This window comes from Eimeria necatrix, genomic scaffold, assembly GCF_000499385.1.
Source record: "Eimeria necatrix Houghton genomic scaffold, Enh_scaff84, whole genome shotgun sequence".
Classification (NCBI taxonomy): Eukaryota; Apicomplexa; class Conoidasida; order Eucoccidiorida; family Eimeriidae; genus Eimeria; species Eimeria necatrix.
The window spans coordinates 39271-60533 of NW_013654648.1; the positions used below are offsets into that span (position 1 = coordinate 39271).

The following is a 21263-nucleotide window of genomic DNA, read 5'->3' on the forward strand; positions in this document are numbered from 1 at the left end:
ATTGCAACGAAGGCTATGCCTTGTGGCTTCTGCAATTGCTGCTGCTTTGCTCGAAAGTGTCTTTGCTGCTGCCCACAACTAGTCGGCGAGTGCTGCTGCTCCTGGCCCTTCGCTGCTACTCCTGCCGCTGAATGCTTTTTGGTGTGCTCTCTTTCTGTTTCGTTTCCTACTTGCAGTCATCCCATCAAGAGGCCGTCATGAAGCATCGGGGTAAGGTGCTTTCATGACACCATAATAGTGCCGCTTTAGTTGCAGCTTCGGCCTTTGCTGCTACAGCTGGTTGCCCCTTGGCGGCGTTGCTGTTTGCGTCGTGCACGAACGCCTCTTGCACTAGATCTCTGTGTCTTTCATACGCCATTGAAGGAAACAATTAGGGCTTTGTTGGTGCTTTACGTATTGCGGAGGGCTTCAATATTTCCGCAGTGCTTCTTGTAGCTTCGTTTGTGGGTCCCACGTCACCTGCCTCTTTTTCGCATTTGCCGCTGCTGCTGCTGCATTTGTTTCTTGCTGCAGCCGTCCTGAGCTACCGTCTTCTCTCCGTCTGCCCTATCCCCCGCAGTGCCCGGCCATCTCTTATGTACGTGGGGGAGTGCGTCGATGCAGGGAGCGGCAGCAGCAGCAGCAGCAGCAGACAGCCACCGGGCAAAGGGTCTTCAGGACGCGGGGCATACCCGAAGAGCCCCCGTAGCTCCATAGCCCAAATAGCACCTTCCAACAGTAGCGGCAGGGGCAGGCTAAGGGGAGACACCAGCAGCAGCAGTAGCTCAGATCCGTTCTGCAGCGGCAGAGAGGCTCTTCCTGTGGTGCCTGAAGAGGGAGAAGAGGAACTGCGAGTTTCTTTGCCTAAAAAGGGGCTTTTTGGCGACGGCACTCGTTACAAGGAGTCGGAGGCTGCTGCTGCGGCAAGCAGAGCAACAGGAGACGTAGAGCTGCGGGACCGTTCAACTTCTTTACTTCTTCTCCGGTCAGCAGAAGAGGCTTTTGAGAAGTCATGGGCCAGCCTCATGCGCATGCAGCAGCAGCTCGAGCAAGAGCACCAGCCGCAGCAGCGGCTGCACCCTTCAAGACCCTTGTTGGGTCAACTCTACCCTGGCCACTCTGCAGATCCGCCGGATGTGGGGTCTAACGCAGCGGCTTCTGTGGGGCTTTGCAAAGTTGAACCCCTGTCATCTCTCCCTCAGGGAGAGGCAGATGCGCTGCAGACTCCGAGCCACCCGCAGGAGCAGGAGCGAGAGAGCCGCAGAAAGCAGCAGCATTCGGAAGTGGCAGGCCATTCGAACGTTGATGGAGATGCAACCCAAGAAGATGCGCCGCCACTGGCTCTTCAGTGGCAGGATCAGCCCACAAGCTCCTCACTTGATCGGGGCGCCGAACGAGAAGCTGGAGCAACCGAAGCAGCAGCAGCAACAGCAACAAAAGCGAAAACTGCAGGTCAACAGCAGCAAGGTCAAGAGTTGCCTCCGGAAGCGCAGCACCCATCTAGCCGGCCCCGTTCAGTTTCGCTGTCTTTTGCGTCTCCTCGGAGCACAGCACGTGACAGCAACGGCAGCTTCAGCAGCACCGGGAGCGTATTCAGAACTCCGAGGAGCAGCAATTTGAGCAGCAGAGTCAGCAGCGGCAGCATGCTGACAGCGAGAAGCTCAGAAGCTTCCTCTGAGGAAAGTGTTCACCAGAGGGAGACGACTTCAGCAGAAGCTACACCAGGAGCAGCAACATTCGAGGCAGCAACGAACACTCAAGCAGCAGCGCCGGCAGCAGGTACAGAACGCGAGACCCCCGAACAGGTCAGGGCAGGGGCGGAAGCGCTTTGCTCGCAGAGTAGTGGAGAGAAAGAGTTTTGTTCGCCAAGAGAATTGTAGCTAAAGGAGGCTTACTGCTGCAGCAGCGTACTGCTGCAGCAGCTTACTGCTGCGTAAGCTACTGCAGAACAGGTGCTACTGGCCGCTGCAGCTGGGGCAGCCAGGAAAGCAACCGGAGCACCAGCACGGGCAGGATTGGCGGCTGCAGAGCCAGGAGCAGCAGCAGCAGCAGCAGCACCTGCTGCTGCAACAGCCGCAACATCAGCAGCACGTGTTTCTGCTGCGCAACTGCCATCTCCATGTCACAGGAACTCCTGTGAAGCCGGCGCAGCGCAGGGCAGCAGCACGTAGCGCAGGAAAAGTGGAGATTCGTCAGACCTGCGCAGACATCTTCGCGCAGCAGGGCCTGTGTTTCATCCTTGCCTCTCTCTCCTTTTGTAGTTCCAAAGCTTCGCTTTGTCAGCTTTACCTCTAAGGGAGAGCTTGGCGAGTTCGCCAAGCCCATTTGCATGCGAGCGATGCGAGCGAGAAGTGATGTTCGCAGCACTAAACTTTAAGTTTTACTTCCTGTTTGAATAACATTCACCATATATGTGAGCAACGCGGAAGCAAATGTCAATCACTTGCTCCTAGATTGGCTGCGTGCAGTTTGCTTGACTTTAGGAGGAAGTGCCGCGACACTCTAGCCCCTGAAAAGCCCTCACTTGTAGCGGAGCTGTGCCAGAAGGAACCCCTCGCTCGAGAACTCCAGACGAAGGCCTTGAGCCGTCTCTGCAGAAATAGCAAGAGCGAGCGCTGTAGCAGCAGCATTGGTGGCAGGAAGGTCTGCAGCTTCCCTTGTACGATCCTAAGGGATAGTGGCTTTTGAAGACACTGCGCGGACTCCTGCACGCCTGCTGCGGCGGCATTGCTGTAGCCGGTTCTGGTGTAGAATGACACTGAGTCAGATCTTACTTAAAGGATTAACAAGTGACTGCAAAGAAGCCAGAGAGAATTCGTGGCTGCATCGTACGGCACACACCGCATAGCTTCCTGCAGAGTATCTACACCGGCTCCTGCAGTAGCAGCGGTAGCATCTGCTGCTGCTCCCGTTGGTGCTGCGGTTGGTGCACTTCACTGCTACTGCAGCTTTTGTAGTAGCTTTCAGTTGTAGCGGCATCTAGACAAGCAGCGCCAGCCCTAGCCCCATCAACTATGGCAGCATCGGCAGCCGCATGCTCATCAACGTGGCAACAGCAGTATTATCAGCAGCAGCAGCAGTTGTGTAACTTGCCGGTGGGCATTAGCGACTCTGTAGCTGGGAAAGCTCGTGAGAGTTGGCTGAAAGGAGACGCGTTGTGCGATTTGGCCGTGGACCGTCTGCAGAGACACTGCAACGTGCGTGAAATACTGGTTTGTTTCAAGTACCAGCAGCAGGACATACAGCTACATCAGTAGCAGCTTCTGCCGCCTTGTTGTTAGACCCAGAAAATGCTCGAGATTGCCGTACCAGAGTCATTAGAGGCATTTGCTGCGCTTTGCTGTTCCCCACTGTTGCCGCACCAGAGCGAGTAGCTGCTGCAGCCTCATCTGGCTTGCCTGCTGCTATGTCTGCAGTTGGTGCTGCTGCGCCTGCTGCTACCTTAGGACGTGGGGGAGTCCATTCTACGACAACTCGCGCGGCTGTGTCATCATCTCCCAACAGCAGCTCCTGCAGCACTTCTCGGAAGAGCTGAGGCTGAAGCAGCAGCAGCAGCAGCAAAAGCAACACCAGCACCAGCAAAAGCGTTCTACTTCAAACGGAAGGGGCAAAAGACAAATGACAGGATCCACCAGAGCAGCAGCAAAAACAAAGGCAGCATTGGCAACGCCAGAAGCAGAAGTGGCAATAAAAAGGGCATACGTTTATCGAGATAAAATCTCGCGTGTCTCCAGCGCTTCTCCTTAGAGCCTCGCCAATTGAAAGGCAACCCGATGATGCCTACAGCAGCAAAAGCGGCAGCAACAGCAGCAGCAACAGCAGTAAGGTGAAGCTTGCTGCGGAAAGGCGGGATGCGTTACTTGCTACTCTTTTTTTGGCTCACATTTTGTGCGGCGTATGTCTTTATCTCTATCTCCGAGAACACTTGCTGCTGCTGCGGTTGCTGCTGCGGCTGCTGCAGCAGCAGCAGCAGAACGCCTTCACCAAAGGTGTAGCGCAAACGCATGTGAGCCTGCAAGCAGCAGAAGCAGCAACAGCACTAGCAGCAGCTACCCAAGGCCAACAGCCCTTCAGCTGTCGTGACAGTGCCCCTATTGCGGCAGCCAAATCGCAGGTACAGCAGCAGAAACAATGAAGCAGTATATTGCTTGCCGATTCCCCAAAGAGCAACAACGCGTTGACGAAAGACTTAAGGGGAACAAGAACCGACTCTCCCTCTTGTTGCTTCTGCTGTTGTTGCTGCTGCTGTCGCTGATACTCGAAGCCCTCAAAGAATGAAACAGGAAGCAGCAGCTCCCCATACACCTCACGGCCCTTTGACACGCCTCGCAGCAGCAGCCCTTCCCGCCCAAAGGTAACTCTCAGGCATTGCCAGTCAGCTACCTCCTCGCTGCTGCTGCTGCTGCTGCTGCTGCTGCGGCCCCCACCCGCGCCTTCCCCGCCGGGGGCTGCGTTGAGACACACAGTGAACAGCAACGGCAGGCTGACAGCTTTGAGTCAATGAAGACAGCAGCCGAAACGCAACAGTTGCAGCAACAACACCTGCAGCGCCAGCAGCGGCAGTGGCACATGACGCAGAAAAGGTGCAGTGCAGAAGAAAGCAGAACAACACAAGAGACAGAAGAGCAGAAGCGCTGGAGGCAAGAGGCAGGGGAAACCGACCAAGACAAAGCGTGGGAGGTAAAGACAAAGCAGAGGCAAATACCGACACACAAACAAGAGTTGCAGAGAGACAGAAGCAAAAGGGGATCTAAAGAGGCCGGGACTGGAGGCGGGAGCCGCAGCAACAACTGCCTCTCCTGCTGCTGCTCCCTCCGCTGCTGCTGCTGTGTGAGGCGTTACCTGTTGAAGGCACTGTGAAGGCCAATAAGGAGGCAAACAAGCCGCCGTCTCTGAGGTCAAATTCAACAGCCTCAGCGCTGACGCCGCTGCATTGGGATGCCCCCTCCATGTCGTGAATACCCTGGAGGCGCCGTGGTTCTTGCTGCTTTAGCTGCTGCCGCGGCTGCTGCTGCTGCCGCTAATTGTGCAGCTGCGGCTGCGGACACTGTGTCTGGCTCATACACCTGAACAGCGGTTGCTGCAGCGGGTGCTGTTCTTGCTGCGGCTGCTGCTGCTCTCGCTGTTAGTGGCCCCGGTGATCCCCGTGACTTTCCTCGTGAGCCTCCACCTGTTGGTGTTGCTGTTTTAGTTGCTCGCGTTGTTGCTGGAACCGCATTTGTTGGGCCAGTGTTGCTGCTATCGATCTGCCAGTTGGTGCTGCAAGTATCCCTTTTGCTCCCGCTCCTACCATCCCCCCTGTTGCTGCAGCCGTCCCTTCTGCCAGCTTCTGTTACAGCTGAGCGCCGTTTTGTTGCTGTCGTTGATTGCCTGGCGCTAGACTGTCGACGGTCATAGCTCCCACATGCTGCACCCTAGGCCTCACATCGGAAATTGTAGTCCCTACACCCTAAGCCATATGCCTTGAGTGGTAAATTTTCTTTCCAGCCCCACAATTCAAGTCCTTGAGCTCACTTAATTGTTTGTAGCTGCTGCCCTGGCTCCTGGCTGCTGAAGAGGCGCTGCCGACGGGGCCCCCAGGGAGGAGAACGGGCCCCTCATGCTGCTCGCTGGTGTAGCTCTTTGGGCTTCCAGTTCCTATTCGCACATTTTAGGGTGGATAAAAAGCTTCCTAAATATTTATTGGGCTCATTTCATTTGTGTTTCACTGGAAAGACGAAGATGGAGCATGAGACAGAGAAGGAGTCAGTCTTCATCACCCGCGCAGCCGAGTCGCCCTTCTGTTACAGGTTTCAGCTGTACACGCAGCTGCTGTTGCTGCTGCAGCAGCAGCACCGTCAACAACAGCTGCAGCAGCAGCAGCAGCTGAACAAGCAACAGCTTCAGGTTCCCATGCCGTTTCTTGCGCTGTATAGGGCCGTCCCAGAGAGCCTCCGTCTCTTTGTCAAGCAGTCGCAACAACAACAGCAGCAACATCAACAGCAACAACAGCAGCAGCAGCAAAAGCAGCAAGAGACTCAGGAAAGGGAGGAACTGAACAATGAGTGGACCTTCTCCATGACAATTCGCCGCCACAGCGATGGTCTCCTACTTTTGCTGCAAGTGGCTGTCTATACGCCTGGTTTCATCCGCCTCCGGCTCTCAGAGCATGTGGAGCGGCAGCGGATTGAGCAGCAGCAAGAGCCCCGGCACTTCGTTGCAGAGCTGTTGCTGGACCGGCAGCAGCTGCTGCAGCAGCTTGTGCCGACATGTTGTGTGCAGCAGGAGATAGACAAGACGCTCATCGTCGCAGAGTGCATACCCCCAACTGCATCAGCGGCAGCATCAGCTGCGAAAGCACACTCTTCTGTTGCCGGTGCTCCAGCACCAGCGGCAACAGGACAAAGAGCTGAGGCAGCTGCAGCAGCAACAAACCTGGATTGCAGCGCTCAGGACGCCCTCAGTTCAGAATGGCTGCAACACGGGATCTGCAGCAACACATCAAAGGCATCATCGGGAGGAGGGGCACAAGTTGCAGCAGAAGCAGCCCGACACACCTCCGACGCCCCCTGCAGCTTTCAGCTAAGCGTATGCGTTCACCATGAGCCCTTTGCGGTTTCTCTGCAGCTTAACGGCAGAGACCTCCAGCGCCTGAATGCGCAGCAGCTTCTTAACTGGGAAAGTATCGGCACTCACAGGCAATGGAGGTCTGCCGCTGCTGCAGTCGCTGCTGCTGTTAACCCTAACAAGCAACACCAGCAGCAGCAAGTGCAACTGGAGTCCCACGGCGCACTGAGAGCTACGGCGTTAAAGGCTGGCACCTCAGAAGATAGTATGGCAGCCTTGAGGGATCCTCATGGCATGCAAACCATCGCAGTAGCGCGAAGCTCAGCGGAAATATCTCACATGGCTCATAGAGTACACGCAGCAGCAGCAGAGGAAGCAGCGGCAGAAGCAGCAACTTTGAAAGCAGCAGCTTCCCATGCAGCGGCAAAGGCTGCAAGAGCAGCAGCAACAGCAGAAACGGCAGCACATTCAACTTTGGATGAAGCAGCACCGGAGAAAAGGAAAAGAGCAGCTGCAGACGCAGCTGGCGCAACAGCAGCTGCTGCGGCCTCAGCAGTAGGTGCTGCAGCCCTGGGAGCAGCAACTGCTGCGAATTTAGCAGCAGAAGCCGCAGAAGCAGCAGTAACAGCAGCTGATGTATCGCCTTTCAAACTGCGAGATGCGATAGACGTGGAGTGGAGGCCGCCAGCTGCTTCTTGCCGCTTCGCTGCTGCTGCAGCGCCCCCCATTGCTGCTATGCTGCGGACTGAAGAGCAGCGAGACGTGCCTGTGGAGCAGCAGGAGCTACTGCAGAAGTTGTTGCAGGCCTCACAGCAGCAACTACTGCAGCAAGCTATGCAAGAGGAGAATCAGTCTGAGGAGGAGAGACTATGGCGTGCATGCAGCGTCGGCGGTGATATTTCGTTTCTTGACGCTGTTGGCGTGTATGGACTCTATGAGCACTCAACGAGTTACCGCCTCGAAAACTACACTGAGCCTTACAGGCACGTACCTTATCTTTGTATTTGACTTGTGTTCATTCATAGCCTTATTTGACCGCAACAATCCGCCTCTGCCCTTTTCTACACCACCGCTAATACTTCTGCCTCTGCCTTCCTGTACCTGCTGGCGTCTTGCTCTACCCATGCCTATCTCCCTTTTTTTGCATATGTATTTTTCTGTTCATCTTTACCTCTCAGACACCGCCTGTTTGCATGTTTCCTTGCCGTTATTCCTACTGGCGTGTCTTTCTTTATCTCTGCCATTTTCCTGACTGCTGCTAATTCCTTTGCCCCCTTTCTGCGTCTATGAATGAATATTCAATTCGGCGTCTTCTGCTTGTGCCTCCTGCATTATTTGAACCATATTTGCTTCTGCCTGATTGCCTAGTTTTTCTTTCCTCTTCTCTCTGCTGCTCTCGTTCCCTTAGCTGCGGGTGTTACTCTTCCAACGTCGTTAACATCTGTTGCTACTTCCAATTACCCTTTGCCTAGACAGAAGCTGCTACTGTTTCCCCCTTTGTGCAGCTGGCTCTACTGGTGTTGCCGCTGCTGCTGCTTCCGTTACTCAGACTGTTCAACGTGGACGCCTACGGCTGGGACCCCGATAGCCCGTCTTCTCTTTACGCTTCCATGCCTTTTCTGTTTGCTACACACGCGGGAGGCTCCAACGGGGGCCGTCAGGCCTCTGCTTTCGTTTTCCTTAACTCTGCAGAGACTTTTTTCAGAGTAAACTACGAACAGGCCCCCGAACAGAAAGAACAGAAGCAGCACGAGCACCAGCAACGGCAGTGGCAGCAGCAGCAAGAAGGCGTCATTCCCTGTTGGTTTTGCAGCGAAGGCGGAGAGTTCGAGTGCCTGCTTTGCTGCGGGCCCTCCCCTGTGGACGTCCACCGCCAAGTGCATGTAGCGCTGGGGCTGCCCATGCTGGCCCCAATCGGCGCGCTAGGAAAGCACCAGTCCAGATGGGGATATGCCGAAGAGGTGAGAAGCAGGAGGGTAGGAAGAAACAGGCAAACTGAAAGGTGAAAAAATGCAGCCAAAACGGATAGAAACACGCAAACCGGCAGCCAGACAGACAGAAATACAACCAAAAAGAACAAGGCGGGGAAAGCAAACAGAGAAACCCATTCAGAGCTAGAAACAGGTCGCCTAATAGGCTCTTGGAGAGGCGCAGGCAGGCGAAGTATACGGAAGGGCGCACACGGGGGAACAAACTAGCTGAGACAGAGCGCTCCGAACGAGGCAGAAACAAGGCAGGGGTACACTGCAAAACAGCAAGGAGGAGAGCCTAATGCAGAACGCAGCAAACATGTAGACAGAAGAAGCAGCAAGCAAGAGGGGAACATACATAGCGGGATGAACAAGCAAACAGAAGAAATGCACAAACATCTCTTGCTACAGATGCTTCTGTTGCTGCTGCTGTTTCAGAAGGATGCTCAAGAGGCGATGCGCGGGATGGATTCTTGTGGGGTTCCGTTCGACGCTTTGTGGCTAGATATCGACCACACGCCTCACTGCAAGTACTTTTTAGAGGACAGAAGAAGAGTTGATCTCAAACAGCTTGCCAGCGAGCTTGAAGCAAACCAAAGAATGCTTGTGAGACGCATGCACCAGTACCAGCAAATGCAACACCAAGTGCAGCACCTGCAGCGGCTGCTGCAGGGGAAGAAGCAGCAGTGGGGTTTTGAGGCCAAGCCTTAAACCAGAGCAGCAGCAGCAGCAGCAGCACAACAAAAATGTACTTTCTTGCGTGATTATACGCGCTGCGTGCATATTATTCACTGCTTCTGGAGGTGGAAAGCGTTATGCCTGCTTCCAGAGCAGCACCTTGAGGTGTTGCTGGTTCTGTTTCTGTCGCTTTCTCTTAGGTAGTCATAGCAGATCCTCACCTTCGAATCGAAGTTGGCTATCCTCTCTTTGAGGAAGCAGTGCAGCAAAAGCTGCTTGTCAATAATGTACGTGCATGCTTGTCCCCCTGTTTTATCGCTTTTTATGAAGTTCCTTGTTCATTTTTTTCTACCTCGGTTCGTCTGTCTTTCTTTCGTCTACCGTGTGGTCCTCCATCTGTTTTATTTACGTTTGGCTGCCGCTGTTGACATTTTCGTTCACCGTGTTCCCTTCCATTGGCTTCATGCTTTTTATCTCCATTTCTTGTTCGGTTGCCTTACTGGCCTTTCATGTCATTTCCCGTTTTTCCTTCCTGTATATTTTTCGCTTACCTCTGTCTTTTGCTTATATCTACCTCACGGGTGCCTTTTAAGTCCAGTCACTTTTTTTCTGTCGTACAGTTCCACTGAAAAATGCCTACATCTGGGGTGCTTAGTGCACAGACCGCGTTACACATTCTTTCCCTTGTTCTTTCTCTTATCGTGGAAACAAGTACCGTATTGTCAATTAACTTTTTGTGTCTATCCGTATTGTTCTGGTCTTCCGTTACTTACTGCGCTTACCTTCGCCTGTGCCTCGAGCTGCTTGTGTCATTTTTAGCTTCTGCTGCTTCTTTTTTAATGCTTCCTTTGTCGTTAGGCCCACGATTCTCCCCCGTTTCAGTCGCCGTCTCCACTTTATCTACTTCGTCTTCCTCATGCATTCTCTTCTTCTGCATTTACTGCTGCTGCTGCTGCTGCTGTTGTTTCCTTAGCGTTACGGTTTCCCCTTTGTGGGTCGCAGTTGGGCGGGCTTCTGCGTTTGGCCAGACTACCTGCGTCAAAAGGTAAACTCGCCATGTTGATCCTTTACCATAGGCTAGTGGCTCATTGCATTTTCTTTTCTCAAAGTCCCTTTACTGAGTATTGCGAACAGTGTGCATCTTATCTGCTGAATCCGCAACAGTAGGGGCAGCAGCAGTAGCAGCGCCGCCTGATTTACTATGTGCTGCATCTGTGGTGGCTCGCAGCACTTGCGCTAGCTTTCCAGCGTTTTTTCTCTCTGTTTACAGCTTTGTCGATTCTTGCGCTTGACGGCATCTTGTGGTGTTGCGGCTGCTGCTACAGACTCGGGAATGGTGGTCCTCATGGGTGCGGCGCAGCTGGAAAGGAATATCTAACTTGGGTTTATGGAACGACATGAACGAGCCCTCCATATTTGGTTGCAAGGAGCTGACGCTGCCAAGGGGAGCCCTCCACAAAGCCGACCCAGTTCCTGCCGCTGCTTCTTCCACTGCGTTGGCTGCAAAGAAGGGCGGTGACATTGAAGAACTGGTAGAGCACTGGAGGGTTCACAATCTTTACGGCCTGTTGCAGCAAAGCGCGTCCTACGAGGGTCTCTTAGCTCGCAGTCAGGGGACTCGCAGGCCATTTCTTCTCTCCAGGTAACTAGCTATGCTGGCTAGCTAGCTTACTAGCCAGCGATCGCTGTTCGGTGACCAGCTGCCCCGGCGGCGAACGACCGAATTAGCAATTAGACTTATCTGGCCTAGTGGCAGGTGATTTCGTGTTTCCTGCTTGTCAACCATTCATGAAGTACTTGGCCGGCGCAGTGTGCAAAGACCTGCACAGAATTGAACGGCCGCGTTCTCCTAACTGCTCCCACTCACGAAACTCTGCCTCATCCTGTGCCGCGGCTTCTGTTGCAGAGCTGGCTTTTTGGGTTCTTGGCGGTGGGCCTTTTTGTGGACGGGAGACAATGAAGCATCTTGGGCTCACCTGCGCTGTGTAGTGCCGATGGTGTTGTCTGCTGCTGCTTGCGGGCAGTCTCTAGTAGGTGAGGTGTATTAACGGCAAGAAACTAGAAAGCAGCAGCCAGAGAGAAGAACACAGTATGCAAGAGATAGGCAACAGTAGCAGGCAAAATGAAGGGATGTGCGCATCTTTAGTGCAGTTGTGACCTAAAAGGTGGCTGCTGCGGTGTCTTTTGCTGGTGCTGATGTAGTGCTGCTGCTGTACTTCCTTGCCTACAGGAATATCCTGGGGTACGAGAAGAGCCTTTGCTCCCTTTGAAACTTCTGACTCTGGCATTGCTGTTGTTACTACTGCTACAACTTCTTTTCAGGTGCTGACGTGGGCGGATTTATTGGCAGTACAGGCCCCGAGTTGCTGCTCCGGTGGCACCAACTCGGTGCATGGCTCCCTTTCTACCGAGTCCATTGCGAAAAGGCAGCAGCGAAGAGAGAGGCCTTTAGAGACAGTCTCATTTTGCCTTTTGTGCGCAAAGCAGTGCTTGACAGATATAGATTCATGCCCTACTGGTGAGCGCCACATGCACCTGATGTTTTGCTGCCCAGATGAAGACGGCTCGCTGCTGCTTTGTGTTACTACTTCGCTTGATTCTTAACTTGGTCATGGTGGAGCTTACGTTACTTCCACATTGGTAGCAGTATTGCTGCTGTGTCTGTAGTAGCTGCTGCTGGTGCTGCTGCTTTTGCTTTCGGGTACCAGCTGCGTGGCGGATACAGCTTCCAGTATGCTTTTACCTGGTGCTGCTGCTGTGTACTGCTCTGCTGGTGAGGTGACCTTCGCTGAAGCTACGGCAACAATTGCTTTTCTGTGAGCCCTGTGATTCCAAGGTACACTCTGTGTGCGGAATATTCTTTCTTTGGCGATCCTATCGTAAGACCCATATGGTGGCTAGACGCTTCGACAGAAGCAGCGCGTGCAGGAAGCAGCATCAGCAGCAGCAGCAGCACGCAGCCGTTTCTTGTGGGCAGCCAAATCTACGTACAGCCTATCCTTCATTCCATGCTGCCAAGGGAGACACAGCAACAGCAGACAAAAGACACTAGCAAGCAGCATTCACACGAGGAGTCACGACAGCTGCATGAACAGCAGCAACAGCAGCAGCATGAAATACATGTGCATCAACAGCTTACCGAGCTGCATCTTCCTAGAGGAATGCTGTGGTAAGCCAAAGCAGCGGAGAAGTTTAGCTAGCAACAACAGCAGCTGCTCTCAGGGTCGTGGCGGAGGCGGCAACAGCAACAGCAGTGGCAGCAGCCACGACAAAATCATTTTAGCTGCGCGTTCCTGCAGGTACGACGCGGATACGGGCTCGGTCTGCTGCCGTGAGTCTGCGGCAACAGCTACAGGCCAGCCAAAAACAAAGTCCAGTTGCAGTTTTCCACTAACTTTACGACGCATTCCTGTCTTCGTGAAGGGCGGTGCTATTGTTGCCACTCGAGAGGCACCGAGCAAGTCGGCCCTGCTCTGCATGCGAGAGCCGCTCACGGTACCTCAGCTCCCAGGGCTCAGGGTTTGAGGTCTGGGTCTCGGGATTTTCTACAGGGGCAAGGACTCACGCATTGGAAAGTTACTAAAGGGAATAAGATGAGCAGCAGTTAATACGGAGGCTACTAAAAACAGCGGTTTTGCGTTTAGTGACTCTTGTGCCGCTGCTGTTGCTTGCATTTTGCTGCAGTTGCATGTATATTTGAGCCCAGAAGGCGCAGCAGAAGGGAGACTATATCTCGACGACGGCATTTCATTTCAGTGCAAACAAGGACGCTTTCTATATCTCAGGATTAGGGCCCGCACACTGCAGCACCAGCAAGAGCAGCAGCAAGCACAGCAGCAAGAGCAACACCAACAGGGTCCACGCAGCAGCAGCAGCAGCGCATCGAAGGGACTTCTCATCTGGCCTGAGTCAGAGCCTCTCCCGTTGGGAGGTCCTACGTGCCCCTGGGTCTACGGAACGCTCAGTCTTGGGGAGTCGCTCAATGCATGCAGTGAGTTACTGGATATGATGTCCCAAAGAGACATTTCCTGCGTATAAAGTGCTACTATGATTGCTGTTCATGTGCATGCTGCCGCATCGCCCGTGGTATGTTTGTTTGCAGTACCTGGGGCTTGCACTGCTGTGCTAGTTGTGTTGCTGTCGCTTTTCCTGTGCTGCAGTATCGCATGTGGCCGTTTGGGGTGTACGGACGCCGCCTGCCTCAGCTGTACTTACAGAGACGGGTTCGGGGCAGCGGCCGCTCAAGTTTTCCGTCTCTGCCCTGCCTCTGAACCCCAGAGAAGACGAGCTGCGGAAGACCCAAGAAGCGTTCTTCACTGCAGAGGCTGCTGCGCCCTGCGCTCCTGCGGCTACTGGCATAGCAGAAGACGCCGTTCCTGCTGCAGCCGCTGCTTCTGAAGCACCGGCAACATGCAAAGCAAATGCAGAGCACGCAAAGCGGCAAATGCAACAGAAGCAGCACGCAGCAACTCGGGAACACCTGGCGGGCCTCCTGCGGCAGAAGACGGAGAGTGATGAGCTGCAGCTACAGCAAAAGCTCCAGGACGCTTGTTTCAGTCATCCAGTCTATAGAGTCCTCATTGAGACCCCTGGGACGCTAGCGACAGACCCGACTTGGGCTATTGAGCTGGGCTGGTAGATTACAAGCAGCAAGCATCTGCTGGAGGCCTACAGCGCAGCAAACGCCTGCATCTACTGCTCGCAGCGATCCGTCAAGTTTTTCCTTCCACAGTGTGGGTTTCGGGCGCCCTGAAAAGTATGAGTGCCCCGCAAAAAATAAACTAGCTAGTCAACTGATTAACGAGAGCTGACTACCCAGATAACCACCTAGAAGTCCCAAAGTCGCTCGGCGACCACTGTAAAACTCCTTAAGGGGAACCCTGACCCAAACATTTTGGCTGCGGGAGCAGTTAACTCGGCAGGGAGCCAGATAGACGGCAAACCAACTGTCCAAATCAAGCGCGTGAGAAGACTTAAGAGTCACTGCCTTTTACAAGAATTAACGGCCTTCTCATGGGCTCTTCGTCGAGCACTGCTGCGCCGTGATAGCTGATGAATCGCTGCCAGGTAGCGCTAGGATCGCCAGCTAGCTCCCTTGTTGCCATTTGGCTAGTTCGAAGAGCGGCTAGCTAGAGCAGCTACGTGTTACTTTATCCCTCTGCAGCGAGTGAGGAATAGCCCTCTTGTCCACCACGTCCAAACGCCTTCTGCCGCCTCTACGGGGCACTGCTGTGTTTCCTTCTACACATCCTGCAGCGCAGTTTGTTGCTGCTTGTACACCATATACCGGTACAGCAGCATTCGCTGCAGGTGACGCTGCATGCGGTGCAGAGACACGCGAATCTTAGCTGGCGACTCGCCTCTAGCTGCGATCCGCTCGCAGCACTTCACCTGCTCTTGCTGCTGCTGTGTCTCCGGCTGCAACAACTGCAGGGGATCGATGGTATTTATTGCGCAGAGCTCCTCGAGGTTTGTCGCGGCAGCCTCCGCTTCCGTAAGATCCAAAACACATTCTTCATCCTCCTCCTGCTGCTGCTGCTTCAAATGGCTTCTTGCTGCCTCCGCGGGACCAGAAGAAGCCTCGCCGTCGCTTGGGGGCTGCGATGGGTTTTCCTCACCGGCAGTCGAGGGCGCCTCCTCACATAAGGTAGCATCAGTAGGAGTATTCACCTCTCCTTCTGCCCCAGCTTTTCCTTTTGGTTCCTTCTCGAGCGCTTGCTGCTGCTGCTGCTGTGGAATGTGCGGGTACTGCTGCCAGTTCAGGAAATGCGTTTTGCTGCCTACTTTCTCTCCTCCGCAGAACCGTCTGTCTACAAGTGACATATAAATGAGGGGACGTAGAGAAGCAGCTGAATGACTGCTGCCCCTGTGCCGCACAATGTTGTCCATGATGACTAGGTCCCCTGGGGCAAAACCAAGCAGGCCAATAATGCGTTCAATCTATTACTGGAAAATAATTAAACGTGAGAAACAGCATGCAAGCCCTTGGCCAAAGGCAGAAGCAGAATCAGCAAAGAAGGTATCAAAAGAGAAGCACAAGACGCCGCAATGGGTGCACCACGAAAAGCGCCAAAGCTCCACTAGATACACGTAATATCAGAAGAAAAAGCGAATGAACGCAGGCAAGATCGAATTCGAACGCCGGGAACAGTGTGGCAAAAGCACTTCTCATGGCAGGAGGAAAAACGGAGAGCCAGGAACAGCAGGGACAGTTACGAAAAACAAAGTGCTTGCTCTTACCAGCCTGCGCATTCGAGAAGACAGGGTGGGACCCGATGAAAAAGGTTGTGGGTGAGTTGCTGCTGGTCAGATTCACAAGTGGGATGAACGCGCTCACGATGTTCCGTCTGAAAATAATCGCAGCACAGCAGCAACAACAGAGGCTGCTGCGGCTAGCCTGTTTCCTTTCCTGATCTTACTGCGGCAGGTGCTGCAGCACACGGTGCTAGCATTGCTGCTGTTTCTACGGGCGCTATTTGCACAACTATTGCTGCACCCTGACGGCAATGCGCCCTTACTTGTGCGCTTCCTCGTGGTAGTCATAGTGAATCTTTTGGTTGTTTTCGTGCGGCCCCAAAGACATTAGATATCCGCAAGTAACCTGTTGCCATGCCGGCTCCGCCTGCACTTCTTGAGCTTCTGCAGTTGCTGGTATTGAAGGCTCAGCCGCACTTCCCTCCAACTTTACAGTGGAAAATGTGGGGCAGTCCGACCCCGCATTCCATGAGGGACCACGAGCAGCACTCATGCACGGGCTTGTCACTTCTCCCGAGTGTGCCGTTGGTGTGGCTGCTCCTGCCTGCGCCGTCCCTGCTGCTGCTGCGCGGGGAGTATCATCGTCGTCCAACTCAGTTGCAGTGCTTGCTGTCGTGCTGCCCCCGCTATTTCTCTGCAACTCCCTCTTGTCTCTCTCGATCCGCAACCCGTCCTGCTGCTGTTGCTCAAGCTGCTCGTGTCGGTGCTGTCTCCTTACAACAGCTTTCTCCCAAGAGCAAAAATCCACAGCCATCGCGGCAGCAACGCGCTGAACTAGAAGCCGCAGTTTGTTTCGAAGCAGAGTATGCATCTCCCTTAGGGGCCCCTGCCCATATTCAAGGTGCGGTTCCGATACATTCACATCAACACGCCTGCGGCGAAAACGCACTGCCAGCGCTCTCTTCATAGTACTGCTGTTGCAGCTGCTGCTGCCGTCAATCTCAAACCTCACAAAATTCTCCACTACAGACACTAAAGAATGAACAGGCCAAAAACAGTCCACCAAACGGTAACAGAGTAGCTGTTGCTCCTTTGGCTACTGGCTGCTGCCGCTACCGCTATATTGCTGCTGCTGCTGCAACAGAGGCATCCGCACCACCACGGCTAGGAAACACAGCGCCGCTGGCAGCAGTAACAATAACAGCGCACGCAGCGACTTACAGTGGTGAGTTTCTACAAGCGATGCCGTCGTACTTGAAGATCGAAGACTGCTGATACGGCCAGTGTTGGTGCTGCTGTTGCTGCAGCACGCGATCCATCAACAAAGCAAAATGAGCATGCACAAGTCGCCCAACCACAGCAATCTCTTCAAGGGGGACCTGAGGCAGCAAAGGAAGAGACAAACAGTTATAGCTTTTGAAAGCAAAGTAAGCAGTTGCCGTCGTAGCTGCAACTCCGTTCACAGTCGGCACCCCTGGCTGTTAAGGCAGCACGGCAGATACACTGGCAGTGGCAGCAGCAGTCACAGTAACAGTCGCCACAAAGTAACACGGAAATATCAACCGGAAGCAATCAGGTAGCAGGACTCAAGGGCAGTACTTGAGATAGCAACGGTGGCAATCACTGCAACGGATACAGAAGCAACCCACCACATTTCTGTACACCTGGATGCCATCCCTGAGTAGAGAGCACGTATCTAAAGTCTTGTGCACTATGCCAGGAGATACGTGCAGCTGCTGCTGAAGTAACCGCTGCCTATCTGCCAAAACTGCGCCCTCGAGGTAGAGCCACTTGCTGCTGCCATCTCCCTTCCAGTTCGTTGCGGCACATGGAGGAGGGCCGCTTGGCTGCAAAACAGAGCACACAGGCGAAAGATAGATCCGCTAACCAGGATTGCACTAAATTCTACACAGCGATTAGTGCCGATGCTAAAATCCTGATGCTTGTGCTGGTGGCGGTGGCGAGGCTTACTACTGCTCCGAGGGATTTTAAAACTGCGGAAATCAACTGCTGCTGCTGCTGCTGAGCTGCGTCTCCCGTGCAGCAGTACACCCCGCGAAGCTCGTCTGTCCCGCAGCAGCTACTGCTGCTAGAGCTGTTGCTGCTCGCAGCCAGAACCATGCACGCAGCAGCGCACAGCACTGCCTGTAACAATTCGCGTACGGCCCCTGGAGCGCACCACGCAAGCGATATGACGCCGATCATCTCATCCGTGCTATTGTCTCTGTTGCCGTTGCTGCTGCTGTCGTTGGTGCTGCTGCCGCTGCGGCAGCTCTCACTATCCCCACCGTTGCAACAAGGCAAAAGCTGCAGATGAGCCCCGCAAGGGAACTGCAATACTTCGCCTGCAGCAGCAGCAGCACTAGCACCAGAAAATAACAAATGGTGCTGAAAAGAAACTGAGGGGCATGCTACGTGGGAAAACAAAGTGCTACTGCTGTTGCTGCGAACTGCTGCTACTTACTGTCTAACGGCTGCTCTAGCAGCTGCTCAGGAGAGTCCACCTGGCGGTCGGCTGCCAGTAACAGCAGCCCGTGCTGCAGCAGTAAGCCACTGGCTTCCCTCCTCCCCCTTTTCCCATTTTCGCAACCATTCCCTGCTGCTGTCGCCGTGACTGCTGCTGCTGCTTCTGCTGCAGGGCACGGGTCCCGAGAGTTTGCCTCAGTACGAATGGCACTACAAGCTGCAGGGACATGCCGAGTGTAAATTACGCTGCTGCTACTGCTTGTAGCAGCTGCCGCTGCAGCAGCAGCTGCAGTCTTTCTGCTGTTGCTGCCTGCTTCGCAAAGCAGCAATACCCCATGCTGCGCCAACAGCCGCAGCGACTTATGGTAAGCCTCAGCCAATGTGTCTATCAGGCAGTCGGCCCTTGCCAGTCCTGCTCCTGCAGCAAAGATCTGCTGCTGCTGTTGGTCTGCGGCAGTTTGAAGCAACACCCGTAAAGCGGGCAGCTCACAGAGTTGCTGCAGGCGACGCCACAAAGGATGGGCATACACGTGGTGCTTTTGCTGGTGTTGCGACTGCTGCTGAAGCTTCTGTTGAAAAGTTTCTCGCTTGGTTTGTGCCCGCTGTACCTGCTGCCGCTCTTGCTCTTCCTGCAGCAGCAGCTGCTGCTGGTGCAGCCGCAGCTTCTCCTCGTGTTGCGCAGCTAGCTGGGCTTGCCGAGAGGTTGGAATCGTCGGGAACTGCTCAGGTGGTGCCACATGTCGCTGGCGTTGCTGTCGTGGCCGCTGTTGCTGCTGTGTTTGCTGCAGCTGACGTTCCTGCTGCTGGGAGACCCATTCCCACTTAGGATGCGGACGGTAGGAACTATCGGCAGCTCTTGCTGCTGCTGTTGCTGCAGCGGCAACAGCAGCAGCATCAGCTGCTGCTGCCAGTGCCTTCGCGGAGGGGATCCTTCGGCGCTTTCCTGGGGCTGCTTCTACGGTGCTCACTGCTGCCGCCGCCGCCGCTGCCTCTGCTGCTGCCTCCGCTGCGGCTGCTGCCGCAGCTGCTGCATCCCACTTTTCTCCACCTTGGTGTTTCATGTGTCGCTTGCCATTTCGACTGCGCAGCTCAGCAGCGGGCAGCTGCAACTGGGGCCCCCTAAGAGCTCCCCGGCGCTCCCTTTTCGGCAGCTGTTGTTGCTGCTGCGAGTCAGAAGCAAACGCCCAAGGCTCAGGCTGTGCTAAGCTCAGCCCCAGCGTTTGCTGTTGCTGCACGGGGGCAGCGATGCCACTAGTTATCTCGCCCACGGGGAACGTCGGCATCTGCTGCCGCTGAGGCTGCAGCTGTTGTAGTCGCTGGAAAAGCAAAAGCTGTAAACGCTGCTGCTGCTGTTGCAACGTCCCTTTAAGCCCCGCCAAGGTCTCCTTACTACTGCTTTGTAGAGCCTGCTGCAGCAGCAGCACTTGCTGCTGCAAGTTGCTGCACTGCACTGCAAGCTGCTGCGGGGTCGGCGTCAGCCGCTGCTGCTGTAACAGCTGCTGCTGCAGCTGGAGCACAAGCGGATCTGGCTTTAACGGGGCTGCACCCATATTGTTTCCGAGGCCGCTAGACCGCAGTTGCAATAGCTGCTGCTGCTGCTCCCGCAGAATTCGCTGCTGCAGAAGAATTTGTTGGTCCAGGTCGTCACCATGTGGCTGCAGTACTTGCTGAAGAAGCTGATGCCGCAGTCCTTGATGCGTTTCCTGCTGTTCTTGCTGCTGCAGCTGGTGCTGCTGCACTTGATGCTGCTGCAGCTGCTGCTGCAGCTGCCGCTGCTGTTCCTGTTGCAGTTCCTGTAGCTGCTGCAGCAGATGTTGGTGCGCTACGTCTGCTACAGCTCCGCCTTCTATACCTTCGGCGGGCTCGTGCGGTTGCTGCGGCTGCGACTGCCGCAGACGCTGCAGTTGTCGGAGAAGCAGCAACGGCTGCTGCAGCTTTTGGCCCATCGTCAGCCCCCCCGCCTTCTGAGAGTGTTGCTGGCCCGGTTGCAGCAGCGCAGCGACTGTTGCTGCTCCTGTTGCTGCATCGGCCTCTGCTGCTGCCATCGCTGCCCACAACTTTGACCAGCGACGGGCTCTTCCAGGACCACAGCCTTACTGCTGCTGCGGACGCAGCTGCTGCAGCCACCGCTACTGCGCTTCAGAAAAAATCGTATTTAGATGCTGCTGGCGGTGAAGTTGCTGCTGGTTCACCGCAGCAACGGTCTAAGCCCTCCCCACAGGAAGGCCCAGCCCGCGGCAGCAGCGTCGACCCCCCAACGTACACTTCGTACACTAGGGCTTATGGCTTATCGCTTGATTCTTGAGTGTCAACTACTAGATATGGAAGTTAAAAGCTGCGTCGGGACCAGGACGCCCCGCTGCTGCTCCACTTCACAAGCCTCGTGCAAGTGTTGTTCCTACAGCCGTTGCTGCACCTGTGGTAGCTGCTGCTCCTGGCTTAAGAAGACGTTCAATTATCTCTTCACCAGCACTGGAACGGTTTCAGAAGGCAGGATCTGCAGCCACAATGCCAAAGATCGACACACAGCCTCCTCGTGATGCCGCAGCTGCTCATGTAGCTGGGGCCCCCCGAGGCCCACGCTGGCTTGGCAGCACCGGTAAGCTCATCGTTCTGCAGAGCGGAGAGAACAATTGACGGCAACTCATGCTCGAACACATATACTAAATTGGGTTGCAACTTTCACAATATCGGTGCGTATAAAGTTGCTTCTTGCAATAAATCTGTGAAGGTGATGCTGTTGCTGCTGCTGTTGCTGCAGCTGATGTCTGTACTGCTGCTGCTGCTACTGCTGTTCTGCTGCTGTTGCTACTGTTACTCGCCTGTCTTCTGCTGCATCAAGCAAAACTCTTTAGTTTAGAGTTACCTCTAGTAAAGAAATGCCGAAGCTTCCCCTGTCTCGCTGCCCAAGAGCCTCCTTCGCTTAGCAGCTGCTCCTGCGTCCGTGCTTCTGAAGATGGTGCATGTGGTTTAGATACTATTGACGTTGCCAATACCGACACACTCCTCAGCAACACCTAAGGCCAATGGTTCTTGTCGGTCTCACCTCAGCCCGGAGCAGAGGAGAGGGTTGCTAGAGTACCCGTGATCGCTGAACACGGGGAACCTCCTTGGCACTGTGGAGCTAATCCTGCCCGTACATGCCCCCCTTACTAAGCGAGAAAGTGTAAGGAGCCCAGCTGCATGCAATTTTGGGCTGCACAGACAGAGGTCGCTCCGCAGAGCATCGGAAGAGGTCAGGTGTAGCCACACGAGACAGTGGGGAGGCAAGCGTTCTCCTTCCAGAATATACAGCTATGTGGTGGGGAGTGACACACGATTTGGCAAAACTACGTATAATCGGTATTATTCCGCATAAGGAGAAGGTCATATGCAGCATACGGATATGATAGAGGGGTAGTTTGACAGAGTCATGCATGAAGTCCTGAG

General features: G+C 54.6%; 4 protein-coding genes across 4 annotated transcripts; 2 read left to right on the forward strand and 2 right to left on the reverse strand.

The window, feature by feature from the left end:
• Positions 1-575: 575 nt before the first annotated feature.
• Positions 576-1859, forward strand: ENH_00079430 (hypothetical protein, conserved; the record flags this gene model as incomplete). The annotated part of the gene is made up of 1 exon (XM_013583163.1): positions 576-1859. The coding sequence occupies one exon, from the start codon at positions 576-578 to the stop codon at positions 1857-1859; it is 1284 nt and encodes a 427-aa protein (XP_013438617.1).
• Positions 1860-3198: 1339 nt separating this feature from the next.
• On the reverse strand, positions 3199-4930 carry ENH_00079440 (hypothetical protein, conserved; the record flags this gene model as incomplete). The annotated part of the gene is made up of 4 exons (XM_013583164.1): positions 3199-3516; positions 3863-3991; positions 4162-4427; positions 4822-4930. The coding sequence occupies 4 exons, from the start codon at positions 4928-4930 to the stop codon at positions 3199-3201; spliced, it is 822 nt and encodes a 273-aa protein (XP_013438618.1).
• A 770-nt stretch (positions 4931-5700) lies between these two features.
• ENH_00079450 (alpha-glucosidase II, putative) lies at positions 5701-13812 on the forward strand (the record flags this gene model as incomplete). The annotated part of the gene is made up of 11 exons (XM_013583165.1): positions 5701-7448; positions 8075-8486; positions 8934-9101; positions 9374-9460; positions 10499-10815; positions 11080-11207; positions 11496-11691; positions 12010-12342; positions 12473-12668; positions 12858-13164; positions 13334-13812. The coding sequence occupies 11 exons, from the start codon at positions 5701-5703 to the stop codon at positions 13810-13812; spliced, it is 4371 nt and encodes a 1456-aa protein (XP_013438619.1).
• A 602-nt stretch (positions 13813-14414) lies between these two features.
• On the reverse strand, positions 14415-19879 carry ENH_00079460 (hypothetical protein, conserved; the record flags this gene model as incomplete). The annotated part of the gene is made up of 7 exons (XM_013583166.1): positions 14415-15076; positions 15414-15520; positions 15692-16300; positions 16590-16747; positions 17018-17215; positions 17340-17713; positions 17833-19879. The coding sequence occupies 7 exons, from the start codon at positions 19877-19879 to the stop codon at positions 14415-14417; spliced, it is 4155 nt and encodes a 1384-aa protein (XP_013438620.1).
• Between the last annotated feature and the right edge of the window lie 1384 nt (positions 19880-21263).